Source organism: Drosophila tropicalis, unplaced genomic scaffold (assembly GCF_018151085.1).
Source record: "Drosophila tropicalis isolate 14030-0801.00 unplaced genomic scaffold, ASM1815108v1 contig_463, whole genome shotgun sequence".
NCBI lineage: Eukaryota > Metazoa > Arthropoda > Insecta > Diptera > Drosophilidae > Drosophila > Drosophila tropicalis.
Genome location: NW_027172929.1, coordinates 463,825 through 488,198, shown reverse-complemented (window position 1 = coordinate 488,198; position 24,374 = coordinate 463,825). Strand labels below are relative to the sequence as shown.

The 24,374-nt window shown below is 39.4% G+C and overlaps 5 protein-coding genes across 5 annotated transcripts; 2 read left to right on the top strand and 3 right to left on the bottom strand.

The window, feature by feature from the left end:
• Positions 1-4,698: 4,698 nt before the first annotated feature.
• LOC137574749 (probable serine/threonine-protein kinase yakA) lies at positions 4,699-13,961 on the bottom strand. Its single transcript, XM_068287156.1, is given in 12 exon segments — positions 4,699-5,129; positions 5,202-5,384; positions 5,455-5,738; positions 5,809-6,058; positions 6,132-6,269; positions 6,522-6,833; positions 6,952-7,121; positions 8,232-8,421; positions 8,423-9,814; positions 10,768-11,742; positions 12,884-13,708; positions 13,829-13,961. Coding segments are annotated over 11 exon segments (4,677 nt in total). The 5' UTR covers positions 13,586-13,708; positions 13,829-13,961; the 3' UTR covers positions 4,699-5,048.
• A 420-nt stretch (positions 13,962-14,381) lies between these two features.
• Positions 14,382-17,187, top strand: LOC137574752 (probable deoxycytidylate deaminase). Its single transcript, XM_068287160.1, has 3 exons — positions 14,382-14,509; positions 16,385-16,841; positions 16,907-17,187. Exons 2-3 carry the CDS (start codon positions 16,395-16,397, stop codon positions 17,057-17,059), a joined length of 600 nt encoding a protein of 199 aa, XP_068143261.1. The 5' UTR covers positions 14,382-14,509; positions 16,385-16,394; the 3' UTR covers positions 17,060-17,187.
• Clc (clathrin light chain) lies at positions 15,075-16,301 on the top strand. The gene is made up of 2 exons (XM_068287159.1): positions 15,075-15,234; positions 15,392-16,301. The coding sequence occupies exon 2, from the start codon at positions 15,402-15,404 to the stop codon at positions 16,053-16,055; it is 654 nt and encodes a 217-aa protein (XP_068143260.1). The 5' UTR covers positions 15,075-15,234; positions 15,392-15,401; the 3' UTR covers positions 16,056-16,301.
• A 439-nt stretch (positions 17,188-17,626) lies between the features above and the next one.
• LOC137574750 (uncharacterized) lies at positions 17,627-19,253 on the bottom strand. The gene is made up of 2 exons (XM_068287158.1): positions 18,373-19,253; positions 17,627-18,298 (listed from the first exon to the last, which is right to left on the bottom strand). Exons 1-2 carry the CDS (start codon positions 19,162-19,164, stop codon positions 17,783-17,785), a joined length of 1,308 nt encoding a protein of 435 aa, XP_068143259.1. The 5' UTR covers positions 19,165-19,253; the 3' UTR covers positions 17,627-17,782.
• A 1,418-nt stretch (positions 19,254-20,671) lies between these two features.
• Su(var)3-3 (lysine-specific histone demethylase Su(var)3-3) lies at positions 20,672-24,333 on the bottom strand. The gene is made up of 4 exons (XM_068287024.1): positions 24,165-24,333; positions 22,403-24,098; positions 21,795-22,333; positions 20,672-21,725 (listed from the first exon to the last, which is right to left on the bottom strand). The coding sequence occupies exons 2-4, from the start codon at positions 24,046-24,048 to the stop codon at positions 21,109-21,111; spliced, it is 2,802 nt and encodes a 933-aa protein (XP_068143125.1). The 5' UTR covers positions 24,049-24,098; positions 24,165-24,333; the 3' UTR covers positions 20,672-21,108.
• Positions 24,334-24,374: the final 41 nt, after the last annotated feature.

Sequence of the window (24,374 nt, the reverse complement as noted above, 5' to 3'; positions counted from 1 at the left end):
CGAGCCAAAAGAACTTAAGCCACTCCGGTTTGAGCTTCCTCTGCACGTACCACAGTGGGCCACGTGCTTTGCTTTACATAGGATACTAAAAACAAAATACCATACCTGGCACACTCTTTTTTTCATTTTCTTCTCTCGCCGCCATCTGCATCTTCCTTCAATCCAAACGAATCCATTCCACTCCAACCTTTCGTTTTCCCTTTTTGAACAATTACGTTTTGTCTTTTCCGCCAGGAGACGCTTGGCTGGAATTTTGAAAAAACATCCGTTGCGGATGGCTTTTGTAAATTACGAGTGTTCAGTATGCAAAACGGACTTAATTAGAATGATGGAAATGGCCACAAAGCGAACAAGACACAGCAATGGTAAACAGATGCCCCTCTTTATTTATTTACATAAATATAATTGGCAAAACTAACTAAATAATTAGAATGTTGAAAATGCCAACAACTTTCGACATATCTATGGCTATGACTTGACGGTCCAGAAGGGCTTTGACTTTTAATACTTTATATGATAAATTGATATAAACTGTTCGCATTCAGTCGAAAGGAGAGTATTAATCAGTCAAGTCTTTAAATTAAATCCTTCCTTCACCTAGTTCGTATTCGTAATCCTTCGCAATTCAAATAATAATTACTCCGCCGTGGCAGCTTTAAGTGAAAACTAATAGCATTTATTGCATTGTTGTCTATCAAATTGGATAATTGACGGTTCCTCTTATATAAATTCCTCTTAACCTGCACACGACTCCTTCAGCTATAATGATAAAGTAATCCTTCATCTATGCGAGTACCTGACCAAGTCACAATTAAAAATAATTGAACACTCAATACGTCGATGCAAAGATAAAGTAAATGAGAATGGACATGGTGGACAGGATACGGTTTTATTTCTACTAATTGCAATTACAGTCATTTTGAATGCTATGAAAATTCTACCTAAAAGGCTAAAGTCGAAAATTTAAAGTTTCAAATACATTTTCAGTGGCATGCCCCAGCCATAAATTGTTGCAAAAAAATGACAACAAAAAACGGCAAACCTTCAACCTTCCAAAATGACCCCAAAAAGCCGGTGTTTCTTTGTGTGTGGGTATACGTATGGATATATAGACAACCGGACAGAGCTGAGCCAAATAATGCTAGTGCTAGGTACATTTCCCTATTGCATGCCAACACGATATAAGTAGGGACACTGCCAATTGCTAGCATGCAATGCCAAAGTAACTAGTATGCAAAACAGTTTCGTATTCGTGGAAAATGGACACTACAGCTACGAGTGCCTGAAAAGAAAAGTGAATCTCCCAATGAATCGAAAGGACAGCCGACCATATTTCAATGCCCTTGCAATGATCATACTCTAAACTAAGACAATAGACAACTCGAATGCATCTAAAATTTGAAAAAAACAAGAAAAATTTCATTTTATCCTTTAACTTTCTGCCACTTTTAAAGGCCACTTCAAAGAAATCATTCGAACTCCCAGAGCTTCAAACGACTATATAGCCACTTAGGTAGGGCAAAATCTACATAGCTATACTTAACTACTGTGATTTTTGTTCATATATTCATATATTTGAAGTAAAAAATGTGCCAACAATTACTTAATATATTTCCATGTTACAAACTCGTGGACACCATGAATATATACCACTTTATAAAGGGTAAAAACCTAGCTTACACGCAATGGGTAATCCTTCTCATGTAGCAAACTCAAGAGTATAGTTATGATCATTAAATTTTGTCATTATGCAGATGAAATTAATTTTATTAAAACGACAACCGAATATAAAGTTATTATTATAATTTAATTTCTATAATGTACATGCAAATTTGTTGGAGTTTTTTACTTAATTAGTTAGAAAATAAAACTTACATTTAAATCACCATTCGATTAGAATAATGTTTTTTTTATGCAGTTAGTTTTTTAAATATTCGCATTATTTGTAAGTTTAATTTAGTCCCTCCTACCATAAGGCTAAATTATGCTCTGTTAATATATAGCCCAACTTTAGCTGATTGGCCACAAATTGAATATGAAACACACGTGGAACAAGAATCTATAAGAAATTTAATGTATGTATATATTTTTTCCCCCTAAACTCTGTTGTGAGAAATTTATTAAATCAAAAATTGATTTTGAACCGGGAAATTTTAAATTAATCGCACAAAAATTTGTCTAATTTTTTCAGTTCTTCAAAGTCTTCAGTTTATAATTCAAATTTTTATTTATCGTTTATTATCGATATCTGTACGATATTTTAGAAACCGAACGAACTATCACTCACGCACGAAAACACACGGACAAACACCAATGCACATTTTCGCGCCAAATTTCCATTTTTTTATTTGATGTTTTAAATTTCGTATAGCGCGAAACGTTGATGTTGACGTCGACGCAGCTGCATCATATTTATGTTTTAGTAACAGTTTCATCTCCTTTGGGGCTTCAATAAAAAATAAATCAGATGGTAAACACCACCACCATTTTGCATTTGGGGTTTCGTTTTGTTTTCCAATTGGGGTCCGTTTGAGTTTAACCAAACGAAATCCTGACGAAACTACGTAGAACTTGTTGATTTCACTTTATTTATTTTATTTTCTTGGGTTTTATGATATTCTATTTAAATCCAACCACATTTAGTGTTTGTCCACATAAAATCGTTGAGACACAAATTAACTAACAGCACAGCACAAAATTTTTTTTGGCGCCAAAGATTGCAAGTAACTTTTTCATATATTTTTCACTTTGGTTTATTACTACTGTATCAAAATGTCATTTCCAATTGTAAACACTTTATTGTCGGTCACGTTTTGATCAAAAACTTAAAAAAAAATTGCAGACAACTTCCGAACGACCGATCGCGACGAGACTGACAAAATTAGTGATGGGCAAAATTGGCGCCATTTCTAAAGCTTACTCAAAATTGTTAAAGTTCTGTTAACTCAACTTCTACTGTTAACATTCTGTTAAGTTTCTGCAAACATTCTGTTAAGATTCTGTAAACATTCTGTTAACTCAACTTCTTCTGTTAAGTTTCTGTAAACATTCTGTTAAGATTCTGTTAACTCAACATCTACTGTTAACATTCTGTTAAGCTGCTGTTAACTCAACACATCGGAACTAGTGTTGAAAAATGAAGGAAGTGGTATTTGAGTAAAAACAACGCAATTTTGAGTAAGCTTTAGAAATGGCGATAAATTTGCCCATCACTAATTTCGTCAGTCTCGTTGCGATCGGTCGTTCGGAAGTTGTCTGCAATTTTTTTAAGTTTTTGATCAAAACGTGACATACAATAAAGTGTTTACAATTGGAAATGACATTTTGATACAGTAGTAATAAACCAAAGTGAAAAATATATGAAAAAGTTACTTGCAATCTTTGGCGCCAAAAAAATTTTGTGCTGTGCTGTTAGTTAATTTGTGTCTCAACGATTTTATGTGGACAAACACTAAATGTGGTTGGATTTAAATAGAATATCATAAAACCCGAGAAAATAAAATAAATAAAGTGAAATCAACAAGTTCTACGTAGTTTTGCAGCAAGAAATGGAAAAGTCGCAGGCGCAGGTTCAAAGCGGTCAGCGTCGACGTCAGGATTTCGTTTGGTTAAACTCAAACGGACCCCAATTGGAAAACAAAACGAAACCCCAAATGCAAAATGGTGGTGGTGTTTACCATCTGATTTATTTTTTATTGAAGCCCCAAAGGAGATGAAACTGTTACTAAAACATAAATATGATGCAGCTGCGTCGACGTCAACATCAACGTTTCGCGCTATACGAAATTTAAAACATCAAATAAAAAAATGGAAATTTGGCGCGAAAATGCGAAGTGCATTGGTGTTCGTCCGTGTGTTTTCGTGAGTGAGTGACAGTGCGTTCGGTTTCTAAAATATCGATAAAATCGATACCGAAGAATAACCGATAAATAAAAATTTGAATTATAAAAGATTTAAAAATGTATTAAGATCGATTGAAGTAAGCAGATGCTTAGGTGAGTAAACTATTTATTTTGTTTGTTTCAGTTTTACAAACTTTCAAAAACATGAAAAAGGTAGAATCAATTTCTCAAAAGATATTTCTCTGACTTATTAAGTCAGTCCACTAACTGCTATATGCAAATACCTTTGAAGAACTGAAAAAATTAGACAAATTTTTGTGCGATTAATTTAAAATTTCCCGGTTCACAATCAATCTTTGATTTAATAAATTTATCACAACATAGTTTAGTGGTAATAAAAGTAATAAAAGCCATTAAGTTTCTTTGTTTTTTTAGTATGTTTTGTTATTTAATTGTAGGATTAATTTTACAATTAATTTTTTTTTTTTCAAATGATCAATAATAAACTTAAAGATTTCTACATTCATAAAAAAAAATATATTTCTATAAATATATATATATATGTATATATAAGTATATATATCGAATTGGTTAATGACTTCTATACTGAAAGAACTGTTTCTTTTACTCAAATCAAATTAAGTAATTTTCGATTTTGTTGTTGTTTTGTGTCCAGTTGGAGGAAGTCTTAAAAATATAATAAGTATAATAATAAGAATGGGATACATATATACATTACGTAACGGTAACTGATTCTTTGCAAAAGATAATGATTCGTAAAAACAAAAAAATATATTGAATTTCTTATAGATTGTAGTTCTATGTGTGTTTCATATTCAATTTGTGGCCAATCAGCTAAAGTTGGGCTATATATTTACAGAGCATAACCTAGCCTTATGGTAGGAGGGACTAAATTAAACTTATAAATAATGCGTTGGTTTTTATTTTGAACGCGAAATCCCGTCTATAAACTTAAAACATCATTTACATACGAAACATGTATCTCAATGTTTATATGTAGATATATGTATACATCATATATATATTATATGTATATGTCAAAAATTTAATAACAACTCATTGAGTTTATTGCAGCATTAAGTATATATATATAAATACATATATATACGCAATTGCTTGGGCCTTGTCCTAATGTCCAGCACTAGCCATATATAGTATAAATGATTGATGACTCTACTATTATTACTACTGCATGACTTCCCGGAAGCGTTTCTGTCGCTCCAAACTTTCCACTTCGGCCCAACAGTTGCGCATATTCCGGAAGAGCTAAAAAAAAAACACCAAGAAATTTGAATTAGAATTTATTCAGATATGAAAAATCATCTCATTTTCACTCACCTCATCGATCCAATTGTGTTCCGCCAGCAGGTCATTTAGTATTTCGGTTGAGGTTTTGCCCGGAAACTGTTGCTGCTGCTCGGTAACACGCTGCGAACAATTAATAAACAGATTGTACTTCTCATGTGCAATCTTATGGAAGAGGTCCGCCCGGGCAGCACATATGCGACAGAGAACAATGTCCTGTAATTTAATTTGTAGCAAAATTTAAACAATTGGCCAACAAAAACGCATTTGCTTTCATGGTCATTACCTTTTCGTAGACAATGCGTGGATCGACGGGTATCGTTTGCATGGTATTGGGATTGTACGGCTCTCCGAATAGCAGAAAGCGTACAGCAATACCCGGCTGATGGCAACCGGCACAATTCTTTTGTGTCAGATTATTTTGCTCCCATTCAGAGAATACATGACATTTGGGCCATGTTTCAATTGAGGATATAGTGCTACGAGTCCATGGTGTAATGGCCAAGAGTTTACGTTTACAATTCTCCATTATGGTATCAACAACACGTACACTGCTTAAGAAGTAATCATCTAAAAAAAAGAAAACAGCATAAATTTAAGATTAAGAAGTCACATTTTGGGAAGTGATCATACTACTCACCCTTCTCACGGGTTATTTCGGAAAAGAAACTGGGATCCAGAGCTTGTGAGATCATCGTTTGTATATAGATCTCAAAATTATCCCTGTACGATAAATAATCTTCCATTATTTTTTCTATAAACTGTTCCGTATCATCGGCCAGCAGTTCGGAACGCATAAATTCTACAATTGTCTCGGTATGAGAATGCAATTGTATGCGCACCGGGGCTTTGAGGTAGAGTTTTTTTGTTTCGAGATTCCAAGAGGCGTACTAGAGATTTAAGATAGTCAGTTATTGGTGGTAAAAGAGTTCATGTTCGATCAATTGCCCGTCCCTCACTCACCTTTGACATGTTCCGATAGAAAGTTTTGCCATTCTGTCGAAAAGGTTCGTACTTTTGCAATATACACTTTGAGTCCACCTGCCAAATGGTGGGCCAATCGTTAACCAAATCCGAGCGTAACACTATAAAATCACCCGTCTGTAAAATGTTTCAAAATATTATTGTAAAATTTATTAAGTAAGGAATTTCCCGCTATCGATTCCAATTTAATTTCGACCAATCAGAATCGTAATTAAAATTTCGTTCTGTTCGGAATCGAAAGCAGGAGAAAAAAAAAACGTATTTCGAAATTGAAAACTATGACATAATGGCAATTGCTATGGTAAAATCTGCCAGCGATAAGTGAGCCTTTATTAACTTATTATCCTTACTATGTGTTTAAAAACCTACTTTAAAGTTTTCCGTTGAGCCTGAGTTTCCGGTTGAGGCACTAGCGTATCCTACATCAGCCACGCCAGATAGATCCTGTTGCGGATTGTAACCATCGCCGGCTGCCTGAAGTTGTTGGACTTGTTGTTGTTGCTGCTGCTGCTGTTGTTGTTGCTGCTGTTGCTGGGATGCCTGCAATTGCTGCAACTGTGAATGGTGCTGATGCTGTTGTTGTTGTTGTAACTGTGACGGATCATATATATTCTTTCGTGGAGTACCCTTAGTGCGACGCGCTGCCTTGCGTTTTCCATAGCCCTTGCCAGCATCGTCGCTCTGTGGAGCGTTTGTGAAGTGATTTGTAGGTGGGGGGTGGGTGAAGGATAATTAGTTGTTGACTGTAGACACACACTCTCACACACACACACAAACACACATACAAAAAGACACTTACATCTTCTTCTTGTGGTGTCCAAACTGGATCCGTATCCGAATCTGTAAACTCGTCCGGCTCACCGACGGCATTGCCCTCCCCACTGGTTGAGTTCAAGAGCAAAGCGTGCATACTGCTCTGCTTGGCCTTGCGTGAGCATTGCTCCCGACGTGGCGGTATATTAAGTGGGTCTGTGGAGCACACAAAATCTTGTTAGAGACGGAAAACGCACTGAAGAAGGTTTGTGTGGGGAGAGGGATCATTGATTCTTTTTCTTTAGGGATGCAGATCAGAAATTATAAAATATATTTTTTTTCCTTAAAACAAAACAAAAGAAACACCAAAAAAAAAAGGACAAAATTTCTTTTCCGTTTTCTGATGATCTGCATCCCTATCTATTTATGGGACACGGGGGTGGTAGAAAGGGAGGCAAGAACATTTAAAGAGGGGCACAGCAGCCACGCACACACACGAAAACAACAACAACAACCATATTAACCCGCCACCGCACCGCACCACAGCACCGACGCACAGCACCAGCACCAGTAGAGAGCCTGCACCTTAAACGATCTGTGGATCTGCCGCCCTTAAAACCTTCTCTTCCGCTCCGGTTAGAAGGGCTCTCTTTTTCTTTCTCCAAAAGTGGACAAATAATAAAAATACACGGTTTATTTTTAGTTTTTTTTTTTTGAAAATTAATAATATTTGTTCTTCATCATCATTTTTATCATTCATCATCTTCTTTTCTTCATCTTCATAATTTTCATCATCTTTCTCTCTCTCTCTCACGTTCTATTATGATTCATCTCAAAAATACTTTATACTTTTTTTTCATTTTCATTTCGTTTACTCTCCTGTGTTTCATTTTAACAATTTAAAAAGTTTACATATGCACAATGTTCAGGTCCAAGTCGGGGTCGTCGTGAGTTTAAGTCGAGGTTTGGGGTCGAGGTCATGGGTCGATGTGTTCTGTGGTCTGTTCGGTTGTCATTTGTCGGATGGTTGTTGACGTTGTGGGTAAGGGTGTTGGTACGGGTACGGGTACTTGAATGAGTACGGGTACGGTCGTTTGGGTGCGTTTCAGTGCTGCCATGGCCAGAGCAGATTTATAAAATGATGAGGATTGGGCGGCGCTGCCGGCGTGGCGGCTGGCGTATGATTGTTGTTATTGCTGTGATAGCTGTGGCTGCTGTTGTTGTTGGTGCTGCTGCTCGTGTTGTTGTTGTTGCTGCTGCTGCTGCTGGTTTGCTTATGGGAACTATGTTGTTGTTGTTGTTGCTGTTGGTCAAGTGTCAACATACCTTGACCGCCCAATTGAGCGCAATGCTGTTGCTGCTGCACAAAATGTTGAGCGCCCATCTGCTGCGGTTGCTGCTGCTGAGCATATGGCCGGAAGGAGGATGACTCGGCGGGTGGTTGCTGTATGACCGAAGATGGCGTCGCCTCGGCTGCCGCCGCTGCAGCGACCATTTGGGCATGCGGCCTCTTTTTTAGGCAGTATTTGAGTTTGTGAGAGTATTTTAATGCGATGTCCATCATCGCCCACCACCAGGCCATGGCCCAAACCATCGACAACAGACGCCTGATTGCTGTCACCACCACCACCAGCCACACCACCGCCACCAGCTGCCGCTACTGCTGCTGCCGCCGCCGCTGCTGCTGCTGAGACGCCTACTGATCCTGCTCCCTGTTGCTGCTGCTGCTGCGATGTGGATGCTTCGTCTCCTGTTCCTGCTGCATTATTCTTGCCTTTACGTTTATACGGTGCTCGCGGATATGTCACCTTACGCGATGGCTTCACCACTGGCGGCGGATCATCATCCCGTTCGCCTTGCAAGAATTTCAAGTAACTGTCCATAAACTGTGTCTTCTTCTCACCAATGGAAGTACCCACACTCACTGGTTTGGGAGCTGCCGGACTGGGTTGGGTGGATGCTGACGCAGCATTTAGACCATGACCATGACCATTTTGTGGTGGACATGGGGCAGGCGTCGGTGGCTCTGGCGATGGCGTCTTATTGGGATTTCGTATGCCAAAATTGGTATTATTTGTGGAGGAGTTGGTGCCGCGGCCATTACTGGCCAATGAATTGGCATATCCCTGTTTTGAAGCACTCGATGCGTTGGCCAGAAAATCCAGCTCCTCTTCAATATTTGGCACAATCACCTTATCAGCGGCAGCAGCTGCCGCCGCTGCTGCCGCCTCATCCTCTTCGGCTTTATCTTGTTGCTGCTGTTGTTGTTGCTGCTGCTGTTGTTGCGACTGTTGCTGCTGATGTTGCACCTGTTGTTGTTGTTGTTGCTGTTGCTGCTGCTGCTGCTGTGGCACATAGGCAGCTTGCTGTTGTGTATACGCCTGCTGCTGTTGCTGTTGTTGTTGCTGCTGCTGTTGCTGTTGCTGCTGCATACACGCCGTGTACTGGGAGGCAATCGGCTGTGGAAATGCTGGATAATATTGCGCCAACTGGGTAAGATGCGACTGGGCCTGCGATGATTGCAAATGCGCTGGTTGTGGCAAATGTTGTTGCTGTTGTTGTTGCTGCTGTTGTTGTTGCTGCTGCTGGTGTTGTTGTTGTTGATTTTGCTGCGGATATGTGGGTATATTTATGGTGGCCGCTGGTGATACAGACGCTGCATTGCTTTCCGTTTTAAGTGGTGTATTCCATTTGCTATTGAAATCGTAGTACGTATTTTGTTGTTGCTGCTGTTGATTGTGTTGTTGCTGCTGCTGCTGTTGTTGTTGCTGCTGCTGTTGGAGTTGATGATGCTGCGGTTCCTGGGGACTACGCACTGTGCCATAATCACTGCTGCTGGCTATTAACGTTTTCTTCGGTTGACGTTTCCGCGGCGTCTTGGCAGGCTTTGGCGGTGGTTTGACCTCCTCCTGAAAAGGAGCAAAACAGAAGAGCGATTAATTGATGTTGGTGTTGTTCTTGTTGTGGTTGTTGCTGCTGGGACTCGCTTGAAATCTTGGCGGTTGTTTGGGTGGTTAGGCTAGGCTATATATATGTATATATAGTAGAGGTCGGGCGAGGAGAATGTAGGGCGGATTAACTCGAATCATCTTTCTTACTTTCTTTTTAACAAGACAAACACACACTCACATACGGACAAACTCACACACACACACACACACAATATTAGAGACTGAGGTGATCTCACATCTCAAAACACGTCAACAACGTCACAGTTTCAAATTGGCCCAGAAAAAGGCCAAACATTTTTTTGTTCGAAAAGCAAACACAAAATAAAAAAAAACAAAATAAACAATAATTTAAATAGAAGAAAAATAAAGCTTCCACCAGAATAATTGTACAAAAGAAAATATATGAATATATGTGTATATATACATATATATATATAAATAGATTAAATAAAAAGGATTATATATACATATGTATATAAAAATATCTTTGGCAATATTTATAAAATCCTCAAGAGATACAAAAAATCCGTTTGCGATTTTTGCGAAGATTTTTTCGGTACATTTAGTTTACTGAATTTCATTCAAACTTCAGTTAAAAAGGATTTAAATGCAGTATATGTATCAAGAAAAAGATTGAATTTTTTAAATCAAATCGGACTGTCGGTTCTTATAAGAAGCTGTTTACAATTTGCCAATCAGATATTGTTTATATATATACATTTAAAAGGAAGCGTGAAGAAGTAAGAGAAGGAGGAGTAGATAAACAAAGGAGGGGATATAGTAGTGGATAGAAATAATTGATTAGATAAAAACAAAAAACAACAAAACAAAAAACAAATGTGAAATGCAGAGGAAAAGAAGGAGAAACAAAATTAAAAATCAAATAAATAAATAGAAAATCAGATACAAACCTTTGGCACAATTTGAATCTGTGACGCCGCTGATGCCAAGGATGTTCCTGGCGACATTATCATGTTGGCTACCACATGCTGGCGTCGCCCAGCCTGTCCCTGACCCTCTAGATGCTCTTCAACGACGACTCCGACTCCTCCATTGTCGACGCCTCCAGTGGCCTGATAGAAAGTTTGTTTTATCTCCAAGCCAGGAGGTAAATTAAACACCAAATTTTCACTGCCAGATGTTTCAACAATTGTCTCGCCATTGCCGCCTCCACCGCTTGGATATTCGAGTTGACGTTGCTCTTGTTTCACGACTTGCAGCTGCAACACATTTTTAATATCCTCCTCTTGACCCTGATGATCTAGTTTAGTCCAGCAGTTGTTCTGTTGTTGTTGTTGCTGCTGTTGATGTTGCTGCTGCAGCGTACTTTGTATCACAGATGAATAGGCCACAGTGGTGGGTGCTGCTGCTGCTACTACTACTGATCCGGCTACCGCTGCTGCTACTCCTCCACCTGCTATTGGTGGTGTAACAGACGTACCAGCGCCTGCTGCACCTCCAGCCGATCCTCCTCCACCGCCTGCCACATTAACCACTGTGCGCCGTTGCACAGTGGGTGATGATGAAGATGCTGTCTTATAGACAATCACCTGCTGGGGAGTGCTAACCACATCAACGGCATGTAAATTCGTTATGGGTGATCCATCTGCTGAACTAAGAGCTGGACTAGCATATTGGACCGGATACGAGGTGGCAGCGGCGGCAACAGCTTCAGCATCTTTGCGTGTTAGCTTCAATTTTTGACCATCAATGGTGTAATAGGTATCTGTGGCTGCATCGTCAATATCTTGCTGAAGTTGTTGTTGTTGCTGCTGCTGCTGTTGTTGTTGTTGTTGCTGCTGTTGTTGTTGCAATTGGGTCAAGTATATTAAATCGTTGTAGGCTTTGATGTGCGCCTTGGTTTGCTGCATATTTTCTTGTTTGATCTGCAGTCGAGGTTGGGGGGAATCAGGAATGAGCACAGGATATTTTTTGTTGGTTTGTTTTTGGTTGTTGAGGTGGTTTATTTATTTTATTTTTTTTTTTTTTAATTTTTCAATTAAAGTTTTTGTTCTTTTTTTTGGCGAATTTGCAAACTAAACTCTAGCAATTCATTTAATTTAGAGGACACTAAATTTATTGCAAGGGGGCCGCTAGTTGCATATAATGTGAGGATGTGAGGATTTCTGAGTCGTTAGTTTGAGAGATATATATGCACATGATGGGAATATAGCCAGGGGGCGGGAGGTTAAGGAATGTAGAAGGGGAACAAAGCTATTAAACTAACTATATTGGGGGACCTCCTCCTAATGGAAATTGCGCCATCCTTGTCGCAATATTTTAATAAATATTGCCGTTCCTTTCATTTTGATGAGTCAAAACACAATTTTATTTGAACTGAGCCCCTAGAGGAATGTTATTCAGTTAGAAAATAGATGTTTACTCTATATAGTCCACATGCACACGGACTAGTTGGCTAATAACTCCATGCGGGAGGGCCAATACCAAGAGTAATCCTGAAGCACAAGAATCGCTGCCAAATTCAACCCAGTTTTCCTTAATTGTCAACTAATAGGCAGAAGGTACCCACAAATTCATAGAAATGGGGGAAATGCCCGCCGCCCCGTTTTCGTTGCAACAAAGTTTTAAAATCAAGATCGATTACTATTCTTTTCGTCACCCATAATTGATGTGTTTTCCCTTGCAACAAAGTTGTGATTTAAAGATCGTTTGTCTGTACGTTCCTCCAAACAGAAATCAAAGAACCCTCGAGAAGACTTTACATTCAAAAAGCGAGCGATGAAGTGTGATGAGGATGAAACTAGCACTGGAAGAGGCACAATGAGTGGCGATCTGCAAGCTCTTTGGGGTTTTTTGGGACATGAAGAATTTATAACTTTTAAGCTTGGTGTGGAATTGATTTGGATGTTGATGATTTTGGATTAGTAATAATGTTTAATATGTGGGAGGTGGGAAGAGTTTCCTCTCTTTGCAGATAAGGAGAGTAGTGGATCATGAACTTTCTGTAATTTTTTTTTTTTTTTTTTGGAATGGAGAATAGAGAAAGTGTGAAAGGATCTTACTCACCACCACTTTGTCTGCAACTAGATTAAGTTGCTGTTGTTGTTGTGCCGCCGCTGCAGCTGCAGCTGCTGCTGCCTGCTGTTGTTGTTGTTGCTGCTGCTGTGCAGCCTGTTGTTGCTGTTGTTGAGCCTGTTGCTGCTGTTGTTGCTGCTGCTGCTGTTGCGCCTGTTGCTGCTGCTGTTGCATGGCCAAAAATGTATTTGATATCATATTGGGAGCATTCCATGATAACGATGTTGATGTCAAAGCCACCGTTGTCGGCGAAGGCGATGCCCCGCTCGATGATGAATTCTCGCCATAATAATTCGATGCCACATTATTAACAACTGCCGCCGCGGCAGCAGCTGAGACGGCCGCTTGATTTTGAAATGTGCTCAATTGTTTGTCCAACGAACTGGGTAATTGCAACTGGCGATGCGGTGTATTCACTGCCGTTGAGGCATAATGAGCCGGCTTCGGTTGGACACTGGCGGCGGCTGCATGATGATAGATCTGCTGGAATACTGGATTATAGCTGCCGATTGGTGAGGGCGGCACAAAACTACCGCCACTTGCCGCCGCCGCATTAAAACTGGCTATGCTCGCTGCCGTAATGGTGGCCAAATGTGGATGCTGGAAATCTTCGGCCGTGCCACTTGTACTCGCCGCCGAGCCGGGCACAATGCGATTATAGGCATACGACCAGGGGCTAGAGTTGGGATCCATGTGTTGTACGTGGTGGGATTAATGATGATGGGATGATGCTGCAGATATGCAGGAGCAGGAGCAGGTGGCGAAGGTGGTTGAGATAGAGCTGGCTGCTGCTGCTCCGGCTGCTCTTGAAGGCAACTGCAAATGGAAATTGGGAAAAGCACCACATGGTTATATTATAGATACAAACTTGAATGCTTCCAGATACAGATACAAAAAAAAAAAAAAAAAGAAAAAGAAAAAAAAAACACACTCAACTCCAGCTAAAGACCTTTTTTTCTATCTATTTCCTTGCTACTCATTTTTTTCTTTTTGTATGTCCTTTAATTTGTTACACTTTTAACAAGCCGTATCTGTTGGTATTTTTTGTTTATTTTTAACAAATGTCCAAAATATACTATGATGTTTTGTAATTTGCAAGTAATTTTTCGATTTTTTTTTTCGTATATTTTAACACTTTGTACGTATGAGTGTGTATATGTATACATACATATGTATGCCTGCCTACTGTGTGCGAGTATGTGTGTGTGTTTGCGTGCGTTCAGGTTGAGATTGCAAGAGATACAATAGGTTTTTTTTTGTTTTCACTAACTTGTCGTTGTTATTGATTCCGTTTGCTCGTCCTGCTAGTGCCTAACATTATAATTGTTATGAATTCAGCACTTTTTAATATATAATCAAATTTTGATTGACTTTTTTATGTAAACTTTGTTAATTTTGATGCATAACTTTTTTTTTGTGGTGAAACAATCTCCAAAATGGCCGCTTTGGTGCTAAACGAACTAGTGGCTCGTTTCGTATAACGCCGTAATGATCTGGTTCCTCTCTATTTTTTTCGGCAAACTAGTGTGTTTATGTTTCATATTGTTGTGTTGTTTATGTATTTAAAGTAACATTTTCTTACTTGTTTTAAATTAATTTATCATTTTGTATAATTTGGTGAGTACAAAACAAAGAATTGGGCCAATAAGCTGTTGCCTGACAATAGACAGGTGGATCTTAATGCAAAGACATGTACATAAATGAATATAGTATGTATGTACATAATGTGAATTTACATGTGCTAGCTCTTTAAAGTGTTGTGTAATGACGTTTTTTTGTTTGAAATTAAGATATATTAAAATGAAGTAGTAAACTAAGATCATTTTTTGTAGTTTGTGTTTAACACAATATATAAAATAATGTAAATAATATGTTAAAAATAGCCCACGGATTGACATCGTATGATGTATGATTTCGCAAAACTATCGTATACTCGAAACCAAATGAACTTTTTTTATTTTAAGTAAAACAAATCAATAATTCATCCCAACAATTAAAAAAAAAACCCCTTTATATTTTAAACCAATTTTCAGTTCTGCTTTGGGATAAAAATGAAAAACTCAGAAATAAATACAACCGATAGTTTTTATACCATTGCCTTGTCACTGACAGTCGTTTTAGAACACTATGCTCGAAGAACTAGTTTCTCTGCTCCCTTTCCTTTCTATACAACACTGTTCGCTGCAAACTAGTTCGATAGCATTTTGTCATTGTATTGGTTCGCACAGTCATTTTTACGTATTTTATTGTTGTAAAGAAAATCAAAGGAATTTAATTCCACCAAAATTTCTATTGCGCTCAGCCAATTTCTGATCAATTTAACAGCTTCGACATCACAAAAGGTATGTGTGCATATCAATTTACTTCATTTGCACTGAATGCTTCTGAAACACTTGGCAAATGTTTTGCGTACGTGTTAATGGAGAGAAGACAGATAGGAAAAAAAAGACGCCCCATTTAACGAATACTCCGCCCCTTGCCCCTACATCCATATTTCAGAGTTCGCAATATGGATTTCGGTGATGATTTTGCCCCAAAAGAGGAGGTCGATCCTGCAGCAGAATTTCTGGCTCGCGAGCAATCCGTCCTGGGTGATCTGGAGGCGGAAATCACAGGTGGTGGTGGCTCAACAACACCTGCTCCCACCCTATTAGATGACGGTCCACTGACCGGTGGTGCCGATTTGGGTAGCGAACTTTCCACAAATGTCGGTGGGGGTTTGGAATCATCCACAGGAAGCTTTGAAGTGATTGGTGGCGAGTCTAATGAGCCAGTTGGAATTTCTGGCCCACCACCATCCCGTGAAGAGCCCGAGAAGATACGCAAATGGCGGGAGGAGCAGAAGCAACGTCTCGAAGAGAAAGATGTTGAAGAGGAGCGCAAAAAAGAAGAATTACGACAGCAATCCAAAAAAGAATTGGACGATTGGCTGCGTCAGATTGGTGAATCCATCTCGAAAACAAAGCTCTCCTCGCGCAATGCCGAGAAGCAGGCTGCCTCGCTAGAAAATGGTGCAATCGAACCGGGCACCGAATGGGAGCGCATAGCCAAGCTCTGTGATTTTAATCCCAAAGTCAATAAGGCCGGCAAGGACGTGTCGCGCATGCGTTCAATTTACCTGCATCTCAAGCAAAATCCCATACAGGTGCAAAAGACCGCCTAATTGCTTGCTGTGTCGCCTTCACATAGAATTAATTTATCACCTCCCACATTTTCAGTTGAATATATATGAAAAGGAAATTGTTTAATTGATTGTAAAAGTATTCGCTGTATATTCCAATTATATATATTATCTATATACTTTATTCTAACATATTATACAAATTATTGTCGCTGCTGAGAGATGTTATTCTTCTTTTGCTCTCATTGATTCATTCTAATGAATGCAATAAAGAACTATGCACACCAATTTCCGCCCTTTTTTTGGCGGGGTCCGGCGATTTAGACACGTTACATGGGTTTCTTTTATTTTTTTTTATTTGTTCATTTCAGTGTAATAAATATGTCTTTACCGTCAAATAAAGAAGACACTTCGTCATTAGCCAATGAATTGGCGATTAAAACAGAAACTACAGAAATAGAACCAAGCGGATCTTCGCCTAAAAAACGCCATAAGCATCAAAATTACTTGATTTGGGATGATTATTTCATGGCTATGGCTCTTCTGTCGGCTAAACGAAGCAAGGATCCGGTAACCCAAGTGGGCGCCTGTATTGTGGACAAACAAAATCGAATTGTGGCAATTGGTTATAATGGATTTCCGCGCAATTGCAGCGATGATGTGTTTCCATGGACGAAGAATAGTGAGGATTCCATGGAGGAAAAGAAACTCTACGTGGTTCATGCTGAGGCTAATGCCATACTCAATAGCAATAGCACCAGCCTAGTGGGCACTTGCCTCTACACAACGCTCTTTCCATGCAATGAATGTGCCAAACTTATTATACAGGTTAGATGCATTTCTCCTCCTAAAAAATTTCGGGTAACAACACCCATATTTCATTTATTTCACAGTCGGGCATCCAGAGGGTTCTTTACATATCCGATAAATATGCGCATAAAGCCAAATATCGGGCATCGAGACGCATGCTCGATGCTGCTCGTATTACATATTCCCATTATGAGCCAACTCAAAAAGAAATTGTCATCAATTTTACTGACATTTGAAGGATCAAAATCCTATATATTTTTGGACAAAGTCTCAAAGATTTATATATTATAATTGTAGTTGAATTTTTTAATGATGTGTGTTTGCTGTGCCAAGTTCAAAATACATGTGTAATCGCGTCTATCTATGTGTATGTATATACAATGATTATTAATCTAAGATCCCATGATGATGAGGCCAATGCACTCAAAAGTCTAATTCAAGGTCAAATTGAAACTAATCTATATACATATGTGCTAGTTTCTTTCTATAGAGTATAATACTTATATATCGGGCATTGGACATTAAGGGGACTATATATAGGGTTGTGTAGTGTCTATCCTGTGTCATTAGGTTACGTTGGGCTCTATTCAAAAGAGATTGATGTGTGTTTACTAAAAGTTTTCTCTTCGTTGGAAATTCAGCTTTCATTGTCATTGAATGCGAGAAGGGGACGGCCCTCAGTTGGGTCATTGAACCGATTTTTATTTGACCCACTTACCTAGTGAGCCGTCAACATGATTCCAAGACAAAAAATACTGCACTTTACCAGCTCTGAGTAATCAATTTTTAAAAAGAAAACTTCCTTTTGGAGAATACAATATGTTCATGTATGTATGTATATGAGAGGAAATTTTCTTCTTATTGTATCGCTTCGAAAAAAGAATTAAAGCTAATAAGTTTCTTCGTACAACTAATAAATGTTGTCGCTTCTTTTTTCTAAATACTGTTAACAATCACAATTACAATTGAAATAGCTTCTCGGCCATCTTGTACTTGATTATATCAGACACTACACCGGTCATTCGGCGTTTGAAAATGGGTAAAGTACGCTCATTTAGCATTTCAAACTCCTCAATTAGCTCTTGACACTTGGGAGCATCTTCGTCAGAGGATGTAGCTGATAGATCCTGAATGGCTTCGGATACTTTATCAATATTGACTATCTCATCGGCCTGGGAAACGAAAAAGGGCATGGAAAATGCCGCCATAATAAGACCATAGACACCAAAGTCACACAATTGCCGATCGAAAATGTGACGTGGATAGATATTTTCGATATCCAAGTTGAAGATCTTCAAATTCAGAGCCACTGTCTCATGGTAAATGTCCATAAAGCTCTCAAAGTTGATATCTCTTAATGGTTTCTCTGTGCAGGCAAATAGATAGTGAACCAAATCTAAAACTGGCGGGGCATATCGTGACATTTGAAAGTCAATTAGTTTGGCATCGATTGTTTTGCCATCATTAGTCGCAGACTGCATAGAGGAATGAAGGAGAAAAACAAGGAGTCATTATGGTATACAAAAATATGAGTATATGTGCTACATACTTGGTTTTTATAGAGGATGTTATTGTTCCAAAAATCACCATGACAAATAACTGCATAGGGTGATTGAGACGCCCCGTCCACACTGTAGAGTGCGAAATCCTTGAACTTATCATCGCAGTTTTTAATGACCCGCTGCATGAGCCGCGACTCCTCTGTTTGCTCCTCATCTTGTAACATACGTTGAGTGCGTCTTAACTGCGCTCTACCAAATTCGATGGACACAGCCTCCATGTGGTGAGTGAATAGATTATCATTTTTCACTTTATCGATCAATTCTGAAAATTTCTCAGGTTTCTTGTGCTGTAATGCAAATGAGAGCCCATGCAATTCGGCTAGAGCCTTCACCGAAGAGATTACCAAGTCACTTGTGGGCATAGAGCTACGAGCATTTCTCGTATAGCCTCCAACGTTTAAGTCCTCAAAAATTATGAACTCTTCCGGTGGCTGTAGGCCGGAAGTGATTAATGCCGGCGTTACATCAAAGTGATTTCCGGTTTCCTGTGCCAATTCTTTGTAAGCTCGAAACACATACTCATACATGAAGACTTCTCGCTTATAATAGTCCGCCACACGAGTGTGGGCACGCCTGGCTTCATTTTTTGGCGCCATCTTTACCACCACAGATAAAGCATCTTTCAGTGTAGGCCAACTGATGCGCAGAACCTGCCCGTAGATATTCTCACCCACACCCGAGGCGGCCTCTATGATCATCGGTTGATCGTGTCGCTTATAGATCTCCAATAAAGCGTTCCTGACATGGCTGGGTAGCTCAATACTCTCGCTATCGCTCATTGTGCGATGTTTGTGTGTGTGTGTGTGTGTGTGTGTGTGTGCGTACCGACTTCGACTGGTTTGTTGTGGTTTTGTCTCTCAGGTATTTATACGAAAGCCTTATGCAAGCGTAAGCTTTTTCTATACCATGCACCCAGAGAATGAAATGATATATGTATGTAGAGAGAAGGTTTTTGCGATTCCATGATGTAAATATATTTTTGATTAGCCAAGTCGAGGTAGTCTGTCAGTATGACTCACTAATTTTTGGACACTATAAATGCTTGAGCTTGAACCATACTGATTTTCTTCAGCAATATTAAAAATATCCTATCCAAATTTGGTGCACTATTACATTTTATCAATATCTAACGATCCACCGAATATTATATAGATCAAATTCAGAAAAGCCAAGACAGATAATCGTTTTTTCCTTTGTGAATGGAATAGTAATTTTCAATCAGTGCATGGTATAACAAGGTCGACACAACGACTTACCTACTTCATTATGGGAATAAAAAGCTTCTTTATATGAACGGTTCCCAGAGGATGGTTTGGGGGTCTGAACACCCCCCAAAATTTTGGGTCTCATAAAGGATTTTCAACTCTTTTCGGCTTTCTTTACGTCCAACCAGTAAGTCTTCCTAGTGCTCTTGTAATTTTGATAAATCTTTAAATTATTAAATTATTTAAAATCGAAGAATCATGATTTCAAAAAAATTATTTTTTAAATCAGTCTATTCTTCTCTTCACAGTAAATGCGTATGATAAAAGGTAGATTGTAGACGGGGAATCCTCAATACGAGGTCCTAGATTTTCCACTGCTTGGACGCCTCATCTACATATTTTCTTAGGCCAGCATCAGATTGTTCAAGAAGGGCTCCTAGCCTTTATCAAAGGAATACTTCAAGAAAGGTTTTCACCTTATAGACTCTCTAGGTCTTATAGCTTAACATGATATTCATCTAAACATGAAAGGGAAATCCCAGTAAGCTAAACAACTGCGTCACTATATGTGACGGTCAATGCACTTTTAAACGCTCGCCAAGGTCGTTCCAAATGCAAAAACATCCTAAGTAGTTAGAAAAAAAAACAAAACTAAAGCGTTCTATGACGAATTTCACAATTGAAGCTTTTACGTTTTGTTTTCCAGCATATCGGTCATTGAACTTGACATGTGGAATAGAAAATTGCCGTTTGCAAAATATAAATAAAAAACCTTTTTGCATATGCAATCCATTTCGAATTTACAAATTCATAATTATGACCAAGATTAGACGATAAAAAAAAAAAGGAGAGCGTATCAAAAGTGAGATTTTTGGGGGAGGCGAGGGAGTGTAAACTTTAGCGGGCTTTCATGGCCATTGAAAGCAAACGGCTCTCAGGTTTTGGCTTAGGTCGTTGAACCGTAGTTGTAGTTGACCCACATATACATACATACATATGAATGGGTATAGTAAATGGTAGTATATGAAATTGTTTTCTTTTGTTGCCCCATAGGAGTTACGACATAAAGGGCCAGAGGCCATTTGGGTATTTGATAAAATGAATCGTTAATTTATTATTTAATATGTGTAATGCATTAAAAGCATCTTTGGATGCTGTATCGTATTTGCTGCCAAAGATGATATTTAACTAATTTGTTGGGAAAGAAATCCAATTGAGGCATTTTTTTTGAGTTCGATCTTATTGCTCTTGTTTTTGTGCCGATGATGGTCTTTTAAAATAAATATACAAAATAAATGTAAAAAAAAACAACAAAAAAAATCTTTTATATATACAATTCATCATTTGTTTGTGTGAATTCCTATCTATAATAATAGTGTATGGTTTGTTGGGATTAATTCTAGTTTTTGCTTAATTCTCTTTTTACAATAACCTGAAATGCTTAACTTACTACAGAGATGGCTTTTATAATTGATCCTAAGTATGTAATTTGTTTTTTATTTTTTGGGCGAGTTGTATTTATTGAAGCTCCACAGAGTCGGCAGTGTTTGAATTGGAGTTCTCCTCTGATTTCTTTGACGACGGTGAGTCGGAGAGATTGGGCGAAAGGTCACGTAATTTAACTACATTGCCGACAGACACCGCATTGGCGGCCTCCACCACCGAATAACCAATATCGGAAGGTGTACCCTCCGGATAACCTAAATAATAATCAGCTATGCGACCAGCTTCCCGAAGACCACTTAAATAGGCGCCATGTACAGTGGCCGGATAATTGCGTATAGTGTGCTCTCCCGCGAAGAATAGACGTGGCAATCCATCCGATTCCTTGCTGGGATGTGGATGATCAACATTTGGAATGACTGGAGCAGCCAATAGATCATAATCACTGCCCGATGAGCCAACTGAAACGTAACTATACGATCCTCGAGCCCAGGGATCGCTGCGCCAGCGTGTTACTACCGTTTCCTTGGGCTGTGGCACCGAATTATTACCATAAATGTTTTTCAACACAGACATACAACGTCCAATTATGATGTCATCCGTCACACTCTCCACTATATTGGCAGCCATACCCGCTACTAAAGCCAGAAGCACTGGCGAAGAGCTTATACTCCAAAATAAAAACAATTCTCCTGCAAAAAAACAAAAACAAAATATGTACATTAAAATGGTGAGATTGTTTTTTACGATCTCTATCTTACCCCGACTAGCCGTGGTGCTGCCCACATGACCAAATAGATTGGCATTTGGATCCCAGAATATGCGATCGAAACAAAGTACGACCTTGTTGAGATTACCAAAACCCAGACGTCGAATTGCCTGCTGCTTCCAATCTGGCAATGGTGGATCAAATTTCACTGTATTCCCCTGCTGAGACTCTTCGTGGGCCACTGCCACTTTAAGGACGCCAAGCGTTAGAGTACATACAACCAAATCGGCTTTATAGGTCATCTGTGAATTGGAGGTCTTTAGGTTTTCCGCCACAATCTCAACGCCCTGGCTTCCGTATTTGATCTCTTTAACTGCACTATTCACACGTATGTCAAGATTTTCGGTTAACGCAACAGGTACACACGAGTAACCATTTCGCACAGTTGTATGATGACCGATGAATTCGAAATCATCATCTTGGTCCCAGTGTTTGAGTGATAGATTATTTAATCTTGTGGCATTGGCAAACTCCAGATTGGCAAAATGCCAATCAAGAATGAGACGATCGCGGGAGGATAAGTAGACATCACTGGAAACAAAAATGAGTTGATTAGCTTTTAGAATCGGTTTAGGATGAATGGATTACATTTCTACTTACCTAGGACCGTTTTGCTCCAGTTCATGAAGTTTTAGTTCTAGTTGTTTACTCTGTTGTCTTAGCTCGTCTAATAGTTGTCGAGTATCCTCTAGTTTCAGTTGGGTATTTCTTATGTTGTACTCCTGCCGCGCATAGCTGATATCATCGGTGACCGCACTTTTGGGAGCACGTTGTCTGAGCAACGCCTTATGCTCTGATCGAAGGGTTGCCACGGTCTGCTTTACAGCCTTTACCTTTTTCCGGTGTTCAATGATCTTGTTCTGCGCTGCTATAATCTCATGCATATGCATCGCCCGCTTTTGCATGGCATGTTTCTCTTGCATACTTATGATCCATTCCAGTGCATCGCCCAGCGAAACTGGACAATTGCCGGCGTAATTAAAGTCTAGGCGATGGGATAAATAGCTCGCTGATTCTAGGAGTCGATTAAATTCTCTCTCAATAACATCATCCTTCTCCTTGGGCACGGGTTTGCCATCGGGACCGTAAAGTGGGCAGGTTTGTTGTATGGGCACCAGATCCATGCCAATTTGTTTACTCAATATGGTCATGGGATTACCGTAGACACCCGTTACCACCATAGCACCCAGATCGGCAATATAGCTATTCTTGCGAAACGTGGCAATGCGTCCACCTACTCGATCTCGAGCCTCCAGCACTATAACGTCCATTCCAAATTGCTGTAGTTGCTGGGCCACAGCTAGTCCAGATATGCCAGCTCCAATTACGATAACTTTGCCCAATTTTTTGTTTGGTATTGGCTGCAGACGTCGGAATATTCCAAAATTTATGAAACCATGTCTCTCGAGAAACGAATGGACGCGACGTACTAAATTCGGTTCACTATCAAAAGGAGGCGGAAGATTCTTTAAAGCATTATCAAAGGTAAGTTGGATTTTCGGATTATCCACCCACATGTGGAGCAGACTATTCCGTATATTAAGGAATACGCGGTGGCCTAGTATGCCGGAGCCACTAATATCTGGAAAACAGGCCTCCTCATTGGTGGTCATTTTGCTGAAAGGCAGGCGGGATTGAAACACTGCTCCCTCCTGGCCGGCTAAAACGGTGGGTGTGCCCATATCTCGACCCGATTCACCAGTTGTCCCATTGCCAGTGCCGCTGGTGCTTGTGTTGGTACTATTGCCACCACCACCATTTGTGGCGAAAGTCTCTGATTTTCTCGATTGATGATTATTCGATTGGGATCGTCTGTCAGACATTTGGCTGGTGCCGGCTGAGGATGCGGAAGCGGTAGTGGAACTTGATTTTTCACTGGGCGTATTTTCGGAATTCGTATTTAATGTATTCGCCGTTGTTGTTTTATTTGTATTAGTATAGTCGACTTTTGGCTTATTTCGCCGACTCGTACGACGCTCATCACTGGTCGCAGTGGTGGGTGTGGTGGCATCATTAGAATCATCATCAAATTTTTGTTTACCCGAAGCTCCCGGTGTACGCTTGGGCGATGGTTCACCATCCGAATCATCACTAATCAGAGTCACATAGTCTATGGGTTCTGGGAGTTTGGTAACCACGCTCGAGCTCGTGCCGGCTCCATTTCCCGCTGCAGCTCCGAAACTATTACCACCACCGGCGACGCCGCCACCACCACCAACACCGCCGGCTTGAGTTGTTGGCTTCATATGAAGGACTAAAGGATTGAGACTTAATGTCGACTATGCCGCCGCCGCCTCTAAAAACAAAACACGAAAGGGAGATGCATTAACTAATTTTTTTGTCCCCAATAACTTCCACTTACGCGTCTCTTTAACCAAAAACCGAAAAAAAATTAACAATTAAATCCAGTTGGAAACTAAACTTTTAGTTGCTAGATTTAAGTTTTCTAGCATTTAACATTTAACTAGTTCTCATTTTTAAATTATATCTTCGTTGCTTGTTCCTTTTTCTTTCACTTTTTTGTTGTTGCTTAGCTGATATCGATTAAATATTTTTATATTCAACAGTAGTC

Coding starts and splice junctions, on each gene's coding strand:
- Clc (XM_068287159.1), top strand. CDS start 15,402: ATGGATTTCGGTGATGATTTTGCCCCAAAAGAGGAGGTCGATCCTGCA.
- LOC137574752 (XM_068287160.1), top strand. CDS start 16,395: ATGTCTTTACCGTCAAATAAAGAAGACACTTCGTCATTAGCCAATGAA. Junction 16,842..16,906: donor GTGCCAAACTTATTATACAG/GTTAGATGCATT, acceptor TTTATTTCACAG/TCGGGCATCCAGAGGGTTCT.
- LOC137574750 (XM_068287158.1), bottom strand. CDS start 19,164: ATGAGCGATAGCGAGAGTATTGAGCTACCCAGCCATGTCAGGAACGCT. Junction 18,299..18,372: donor ACATCCTCTATAAAAACCAA/GTATGTAGCACA, acceptor TCCTCTATGCAG/TCTGCGACTAATGATGGCAA.